At 38.9% G+C, this 9,705-nt stretch overlaps 1 protein-coding gene across 1 annotated transcript in view; it reads right to left on the bottom strand.

Annotated features, from left to right (window-relative positions):
* The window catches only part of TET1 (tet methylcytosine dioxygenase 1), a 170,978-nt gene extending 162,063 nt beyond the window's left edge, over nucleotides 1-8,915 (bottom strand). The window contains exon 1 of the mRNA XM_042780920.1: nucleotides 6,984-8,915. Within this exon, the coding sequence (XP_042636854.1) occupies nucleotides 6,984-8,915 (1,932 nt within the window). The remainder of the gene's footprint in view (nucleotides 1-6,983) is intronic.
* Nucleotides 8,916-9,705: the final 790 nt, after the last annotated feature.

Raw genomic sequence — 9,705 nt, forward strand, 5'->3', positions numbered from 1 at the left:
ATACCTAAATGGCCAATAAACATCTGAAAAGTTGCTCAATTTCATTAGTTTTCAAGGAAATAAAATGTAGTGATACCATTACAAACCCAACAAAACATTAAAAGTTGAGAGTCTTAATTGGAAAATCAAGACTATTTGAATAATCTACAAAAACTAAATATGTGCATAATCTATGATCCAGAAATTTCACTCAGTGGACTATGCCTTACAGAATGCATACATATGTTCATCAAAAGACCAATATGATAATGTCCATAGTAGTACTACTATTCATCAAAGAGAGAATGGATGGGTAAATATAGATGTACAGGTACTCCCTGTTTTTCAGAAGTTCCCTACATGCAATTTGCTTTTACAAAAGACACAGCTTACTACTTGTTTTTGCTAACGGAAAGAAATCCAAAGAGGATTTTTGCTTTTACAATGAAAGGCAAAAAGCAATATCAGCATTCAGTTTTTATTTTGTAATAAGCCACTGAAGAGGCAGCGTGTACCCCAAAAAGCAAGAGTGGCATGGCTAAGCTCTTTCCCCAGGACTACACCGTACCTACATTATTTCTATTTTAAATAGACTGTGAGAAATGATTTATCATATCATTCTTCTTTTTACTACATATTTCAAAAAAATCAAAACCAAACTCACTGCCATCAAGTCAGTTCCACTCATAGTAACCCCTCCTTGGGTCTCCGAGGCAGTATCTCTATGGAAGTATATTGCCCAGCCTTCCTTATGAGGAATTACAAACTGATTAAAATTTTTTTAATGAAAATGCAAAGAACCAAAAAGTAGCCCAAATCAACACCGAGGAGTGGCTGGTACATTTGAACCACTAGCCTTCTGGTTAGCAGTCAAATGCGTTAGGCACTACCAGAGCTCCTTTTACTATAAATTAGTGTTATTTTAGGTTTCACGTGTTCTTTGGTATGACTTGGTAGGTTATTTATTGGGTCTGCAAATACTCAAAATTTTTTCCCATATAAATTAATGGTAATTGTTTCTTCTTGCTTCTCTTTGTGTCATTTTGGCTTACAAAAAGTTTCATAAAAATGTTCTACTTTCGGAGAGTGGGGAAAACCTGTACAGATAAATCTTTTTTTGATATATACTACATCCTATGTGCATACAATAGAACATGGGATATATATGTACAATGGAGTGTTATACCACAATGAAAACGAGTAACTATAGCCACTAGTAACATTATGATTGAATCTCATAACATAATGTCAAGCAAAAGAAACCAGAAGCTGTAAGAGTATACACTGGTTATTGCTCTCTCAGAAGGACCTTCCCTCAAAGAGCTGAGCTTTCTCCTCTGCCTCTCTACTGCCTGGGTCTATCTGCTTCCAGGGTTCAAGACAAAAACAACCTAAAGACATTTTCAGAAATAACTTCATCAGTAATAAAGATAGCCTTTATTATCAAGTAACCTTAAAATAGAATATAAATAGAAATAAATGAACTAAAACTCTATTCAAATGAACAACAGAACTACTTTGAAGGGCAAGGGTGTGTGTGTGTGAGAGAGAGAGAGAATGTGTGTGTAAACACTAAATCAAGTAACTTTTGGACACAGCACTGACATTCCAGTAACAGTGATCACATCTATCACCAAGATCTTGGTTTCTAAAACCGATTTTCACTAAAAGGAACCATGTTTCCTTGGTTCATAGGCTGGTTTCAAGACTGAGGCAGAGTAGAAACTAGATTAAGCCTAGAACATCTTGTGCCAGGAAAAAAAAAAAAATGGACATACAAAGTACACAGAAGTCAGCTTCCTGGCCAAACTTGGGACAATCTGAAAATCAAAATAATGGTACTAAGTGATTATAACCCATTGACTATTATAAAAATCCAGGAGTTCATACTGAAAGAGATTAACAAACAAAAAGGAAAGGTTCTTTCTTATAGACTAAAGCTAATAGATAAGAAGAAAGATGGAAATAGAGGATCACTATTTGGCAGCCATCATGCAAAAATCACCAATGAAGCTAAAACTAGTGGGTTAATTGTCTAGTGCTGCCAGAACAGAACAGCCTGTAAGTGGATGGCTGTAAGAAACAAATTACCTTTCTCACACCCCAGGAGGCCAGAAGTCTGAATTCAGAGCCCCTGCTCTAGAGGACTTGGCTCTCCAGCTTCTGCTTCCTGGTTTCTGGATTTCCATGAGTCTTAGCCTCTAGCTTACCTGGCATGTATTTTACCCCATCTCGCCTCTGCTTACTTGTTTCAAGAGACTGACTCAAAATAAACCCTACAGGAATCCTGTCTCATTAACATAATAAAGACAAACCATTCCCAAAGGGTTATATACACAAGCAGGATTATAGTCACAAATCTAGAGGTTAGATTTACAACACATATTTTGGGGGGATATATTTCAATCCATAACAGCTAGGGAGTGGAAGTTTAAGAGGGTAGGAGGATATTTACAAAGTCTTAACCTTCCAACAGGAGCTCTGGTAGTGTAGTGCCTAAGGCACTTGACTGCTAACCAGAAGGCTGGAAGTTCAAACCCACCAGCCACTCCTTGAAAGGAAGGTTGGGCGATCTACTCCCGTTGTGATACCACCTCAGAAACCCACAGAGGGCTCGCTATGAGTCACAATGGACTGGATGGCAGTGAGTTTGGGTTTTTTAGAAGGGAAAAATGGAGTCCCTGGGTAGTACAAACAGCTCACCCACTTGGTGGTGAACTGAAAGGTTGGAGGTCTGAGTTCATCCAGAGGTCCTTCAGGAGAAAAGCCTGGACATCTACTTCTAAAAAATCAGCAGTTAAACACCCTATGAAAATCCTCACCCCGAAACGACAAAAAGAAGAATAATCCAATAAAAAATGTTCAGAAGACATGAATGGACACTTCACCGAATAGGATATTTAGGCGGCCAACAAACATATGAAGAAATGTTCATGACCATTGTTGTTGTATGCCATCGAGTCAGCCCCGGACCATTAGCCATTACCAAAAAACCCAAACTCACTGCCGTCGAGCCAGTTCCAACCCATAGAGACCCCTCTTTGGGTTTCAGAGGCGGTATCACTACAGAAGTAGATTGCCCAACCTTCCTTCTGAGGAGTGGCCAGTGGGTTTGAACTGCCAGCCTTCTGGTTAGCAGTCAGTTGCCTTAGGCACTACCCCACCAGAGCTCCCCCATTAGCCATTAGAGAGATGCAAATCAAAACAACAATGAGATACCATCTGGCCCCAGCCAAAGTTCAACAATTTAAATGGAAGCTAATCTATGGGGATATAAAGTAAATAAGTGAGGTACAGGGAGGGGATAAGCATTGCCAAGGGGCAGAAAGAAATTTTGGTGACTGATACATTTTTGTGGTAATAGTTACAAGGTGTATACATATGTCAAATTCATTAAATTGTACACTTGTATTATGTGCATTTTATTGTATATCAATTATATCTCAATAAAATTGTTTTAAAACTTTGAAGAAGTATTCCAAATTAAATGAGGCTAAAGGGACTTTTTAAAGAGACAAATAGTGAAATATGAATAAGGTCTGTGAATTAGATAATATCCATCAATGTTAATTTCCTAATTTTCATAATAGTGTGAGAATATTCTTGTTTTTAGGAAATCTGCACTCTATAGTATGTAGGGGTAAAGGAGTGTCATGTCTGTAAAACTACTCTCAACTGTTCAGAAAAAAAAAAGCAGAGATAAATAAGGAAAGAGAGTGATAAAGTAATGAAGTAATATAATAAAATGTTATCACTTGGGCGATCTGGATGAAAGCTATACAGGAACACTCTATACTAGCAGCCCTTCTGTAAGTCTGAAATTACGACAAAATGAAAGTTTGCTTGTTTTTTATTTTTAACTAAAGGATATGGTATTTAGCATATTCTATTCCACAGCCCAGGTATTCATTCATCCATCAACAAACACTTGTTTTTCCCACGTTGATGAAACTTGACAACATTGGCCACACTTGCTTGCCAGAGCTATGAGAAGAAACCACAAGTCAACATCTAAATTTATAAATCTGATTATTTGAATTACAGATACATTCTCTTTTCATTTAACTAGCAAATATTTTTTGAGCACCTATTACTGTGCCAAGGCCAACTAGGCACCAGAGAAACAAATCACTTGGTATGGTAAACACATACATATGTAGGTACAATACAGTGAGGAGTGAGTGAGTGGAGTTCTGTAAGATGCGGAAAGGAGGAAATGTGTAACGTGAGCATGGACACTGAGGCATGAACTTGGGAAATGTTCATAGCCTGAAACACTTAAAACCTTAAGTGTAATAAAAACCCAAGTATAATAAAATCCAGAAGAGAAATGAAAGCAAATGAGGCAGAGGTCAGCTGGCCAAGATCTGGAAGGTCTTATATTCCATGCTAATGAATCTAGGCTTCAGTTGTTAGTCAGAAGACACTGAGAATTTTGCTTTATTTATTTTGCTTTACTTTGTTTTGAGTGAGATATAGCATACATACAGAAAAGCACTCAATGTATTTAGTTAGAGGAATGGATCAAGGTTTCAGAAAGAAAACTTGAACTGCACCAAGGAAAGCTTGTTGTTCAGTATCTTGACTTCCCTACTGGGAGGTAGACTCTCGACCATATCCACAGTACATAGCCCAGAGTAGAAGTGCAATAAATACTTGTTGCTAATAAAGAATACATAGAAATTGTCCCAATGAGAGATAAAGGCCTCAATTACAGCTGTGGCCAAGAAAATGGAGAGGTTGGAGAGCTCTGATCTCACAATAAAAGAATTTAGAGGGGTGAGAAACAGAGGCATTAAAGCTTACTCAGAATTATCTTTTTGGGTGGCTATAGAAAGCTCTAGTGGCATAGTGCCTAAGGCATTTGGTTACTAACCAGAAGGCTGGCAGTTCAAACCCACCAGCCACTCCTGGGAAGGAAGACTGGGCAATCTACTTCTGTAGAGATACTACCTCAGAAACCCAAAGACTATGAGTCGGATCAAAACTATGAGTCGGACCAACTTGACTGCAGTAAGTTTGGCTTGTTTTTGTTTATTTAGTTAAGTCACTGAACCAAATATTTACAGCAAGAGGAGGAGTGAATGTTACCAATGTCACTGAATTATACAGGTAGAAATTACTGAATTGGTGTATGTTTTGTTGTGTATATTTTCACTACAAAAAAGAAGGGGTGGGGGGAGCAAGTCTGGAAGAGAAGAAAACAAATATGCTTATATCTCTGAGAGTTAGGTAGTAGTCCTTGGAAGGAAAGTTGGGCAATCTACTTCCGTAGTGATATTGCCTCAGAAACCCAAGGAGGGGTTGCTATGAGTTGCCTATGAGTTGGGTCTACTCCACAGCACATAACAACAACAGATGGTGCAAACTGGTTAGCACCCTGCTGCTAATCAAAAGGCTAGAGACTTGAGTCCACCCAGAGGCACCTTAGAAGAAAAACCTGTTGCTCTACTTCTGAAAAATTAGCCATTAAAAGCTCTATGGATCACAGTTCTACTCAGACACATTTATTTGGTCACCATGAGTTGGAGTCAACTTGATAGCAATTGCTTTTTTAAAACCATTTAGTAACTGTCACATTTTGACCTACTTCTACATGTGTGGAATGACTTGAGTTAAAGAAAATGATGCGTTGCAGTAAGGTATGTAATAACAAATATTTTAGAAACAACTTAAAGACCCATCATTGAAGACTGCTAAAATGCCTGGAGTCTTGTTTGCAATGGCTCAATCAATGGAAAAGTCAAAGCATTTTTGGACAGATAATTTAAGTCAAGAATAAAATACAAAAGGGTGACTGAATTAAAGTTCACAATACTTTTTAGTCAATCTGTTCCACTCTACATATACTCAGGAGCTCTGGTAGCATAGTGCCTAAGGCACTTGACTGCTAACCAGAAGGCTGGCGGTTCAAACCCACCAGCCACTCTTTGGAAGGAAGGTTGGGCAATCCTACTTCTGTAGTGATCCTGCCTTGGAAACCCAAGGAGGGGTCGCTATGACTCGAGGCCGACTCGACAGTATATAACAACAACTATGTATACTCGTAGTCTGGGTGGATTACCCAATCAGCAAGGTAAGCATGGGCTTACTTGTGTTTATTTACTAATCTGTAGTGAACAATTTCACATAGATCTTTGATGTGGTGAAAAAATGTGAAACTGTTCATTACAGATTAATTGAGAAGCAAAAATAAGCCCATGCTTACCTTGCTGATTGGGTAGTCCAACACTGTTCATGATAGACATAGACCAAATACAATCATAAATGAGTTATCTAAAAATCATAAACACCATATCTGGCAGATGTCTTAAAGGACTGAAAAGCAAGAGTTTGAGTTTTAACCAAAGTCCTCAAAATCCTAAATGAATTCTGAACTTACATTACTGTAAGATTTTAAGTTATAATAAGAGCTAATTGTATATAACTGAAGAGTTCACAAACTGTTTTCACTTTCTGATTATCATTTCATTCCAAAAATGTGGTAAGATACGTAGAGCAGGTAGACAGTTGCCCATCAACATTTGAGGCAAAAGCTGTACTACTATATGGTTCCAGGATAAAGTTTCAAGTTTACGGGTGCAAACAATTTTATTCTTTCAAAAGGAAAGAAGTTTAACTCCTCTGGGTTTGCAGGCTATTAAGGAGTTAATGAATTTGTTTCATCCTCAATTTTTAAATCTTTAATTTCTAAAAAGAGCCACACAACTAGCCAAAATGCAGCATAGTGCAAATCTTTGCAAAACCACATTTCATGTAATTTCCCTATGTCTCCATCAAACCTTGTAATGGAAAAACTCTTATGTTCTACTTTTCTAGGACAAATTCTAAAAATATGCTAATGCATCGCTGCACGAGATATATTTCAAGTAGGTTCATAAATTCTTATAGATAACATACAGCAACATTTTGCCAAGGTAAAAAGGATGTAGTGTTGAAGAAAACTCTTTCTGCAAAGATTACTAAATCAAATCTCATCTCCCAGCCCTTAGCTATTTACCTACCTCCAAAGGAACAATGACGGATGGTTTCTTTTTCAGTTCTTCACATTTCCTCTTCTTACAGATCTGATGGCTATTCTTTCTATTCTTACAGTAAGTACATTCACCACAGTTGGTCTTCTGCTGGCAAGGCTCACAGACTCCACATCGCTTTCGTTTCTTTTTTTCCAAAGTAGGTAGCAAGGTTGTGTAGGAAGGAGAGGTACTAGCAAGTGACACTGACATAGACACTATTGCAGGGTTGACAACATCAACTGTACTGGTGACGTGGACCTGGGAACTTCCTCCTACTGATTTGCTGGGACTGGGCTGGGAGAGTTGAGCAACACTCAGCGAAGCCTGGTATAGTCCTCTCTCAGGGGCTAATGTGAACCTCTGAGTATAAACTGGTAAAAAGCTGATATGAACCTGCTTCTCATTTTCTTTATTGCTTATGGTCATTGCTGGAAGTACCGAACTTTTCTCTGAGTTTGATGATGACTGAGGAATGTAACCTAAGCAACCCAAAGGCAAAATCTGCAAAGCACCCTGGGCCTCAAGCCCATAAGAAGCAGTGCTCTGGGGCTCAGGCAATTCTGGGGCAACATGATAGGTGGCAATTGGGTCTGGAGGAGCAGCAAGGAAAATAGGCAGGTCTGGGACAGCACCACCACTCACACCAAGGGTTTCTTGTTGGTTTAGCATGGCACCAAAGACCTCTCCTTGGACTGGAAAAGCACCAGGAATCTCTGGTAGGTTTGAGGTCTCACCTAGGGCCTCGCCACAAACTGGGTTAGCACCAGGAATTTCCCATTGATGTGGGGTAGCACTGAAGGCCTCTCCTAGGACAGGGCTGGTATCAGAAATTTTTTGATCTGGAGTAGCACCAGAAACTTCCTGTTGATCTAGGGTAATTTTGAGGGTATCTTGATCTGAGTTAGCACCAATGGTTTCTTGTTCTGAGCCTGCCAAGAGGAGTTTTATTAAAGAGGTAGGATATACAGACCCACCAATAGACAAACAGTTTTTAAGGTTCAATTCAGGTATGACCTTATTAAAGCTAGAGGTGGGATAGCAATCATGTTCACTTTTGACAGGATCCAAGTAAGAATCAGATAGCTTAAGAGATTCTACTCGCAAACCCAAATCTTCTAACTGAACGCTGGGGTTTCTTTCAGAGGTAACCTTGGAGATTGCTCTTTGGGGCAAAGTAGCACGCTCAGTGTCCTGAGCAAACATTCTATTGTAATCATTGATATCATTTAATGTCTCTTCAGAGAATAGCCCTTCACCATGTGTGCCTTCCAATAACTGAGAATGGATCTCTGCTGCAGGGCCGCTGTAAGTGGGAATATTTATTTTAGCATCTTCAACACTTTGGGACCAAAACTGGGTTGTCTTTTGGCTCTCACCTTTAATTAAAGATGAATTTTGTATACCAATTAGATTTTCTATGTCAGGAGGGATTAAGGGGTCTTGTATGGGGTCTGACTGATTTTCTGAGTGCCTTACTCCCACATCAGTGAGCACCTTATACTCACACTCATGTTGCTTTTCCACATTCTTAGAAGGTGGAATTTTCTTAGGTTTGGCTGTGACCAGTGGGGGCTGGGAGAGTCGCCTGCTAAGAGAGGTGCTTCTGAGAGCCATTGTAAATCCATTGCAAGTTAAGGACTCCGGATTCTGAAAAAGAACCTCAGTCCTTTCCAAGTTCATCCGTGCTGCTCCAGCTCTTGTCAGAAGGCTTCTAACTGGCATAGGTGGTTTGGGTTCTGTTTTTTTCTTAACATCTCTTTCTTGAATTAATTGCTTTAATTTTCCAGGGCTCACAGTCTTGACTGATGCCACATTTTTGTTGGCTGGCTTGGAGGTCTTCTTCAGTTGGCTGTTTTTCTTTTTGCTTAGATCTTCCCTCCTGACTAATCTGGAAGGCCTTGCATGGCGGGATCGAGACATAGCTAAAGAGTAGGAAAAAATGAAAGGCCGCAGGACACAGAGTCATTGGTCCTTTGGAAAGTCTCACTTCTGAGAAGAATCTGGGTGCTCCACAGTTGAGCTTAGTCACAAGGTTGATCTGAAATAACAAACAAACAAAAGATTGAAAGTGAGTCTTTTTCCTATTCATTCTTCCATTTGAAATAAAATATTTACTGGAAATTGTTCATTAAAATCAGGAAATGGAGAATGTTTAATGCAAAATAAAAATAAAGTAGACATAAAAATACTAACACACTGCCTTGGAGTCGGACTCGACTCATAGTGACCCCTCCTTGGGTTTCCAAGGCAATATCACTACGGAAGTAGATTGCCCAACCTTACTTCCGAGGAGTGGCTAGTGGGTTTGAACTGCCAGCCTACTGGTTAGCAGTCAAATGCCTTAGGCACTATGCTACCAGACGTCCTAAAAATTCTAAAGCAATGTTTAAACCTTAGATTCAATTTAAGGTTCCTTTAATTACTGTGATGATTTATTTAATGAAGTTCTTTGAATGAGGTAAGCATGAGGATTTCTCTATATTAGAAACCACAACTTGGCTGTAGTTACATGTAGTTTAAAGCTTAAATCCCAATCTTTACAAATTTGGATACCTCAAGAATTATCTCTTAATCCCTTTCCTTAGCACATCACCACACAGACAAGTATTATCTGTCCGATAGTAATGCTAGTAAAGGCAAAGGAAGAAGAGGCTTATATAATTCAAGAAAGTCTACTCCCTGGTGATTCAATAATAATACAACATTCCAA

Source organism: Orycteropus afer, unplaced genomic scaffold (genome assembly GCF_000298275.1).
Source record: "Orycteropus afer afer isolate SDZICR_OR568_19922 unplaced genomic scaffold, OryAfe1.0 scaffold00070, whole genome shotgun sequence".
NCBI lineage: Eukaryota > Metazoa > Chordata > Mammalia > Tubulidentata > Orycteropodidae > Orycteropus > Orycteropus afer.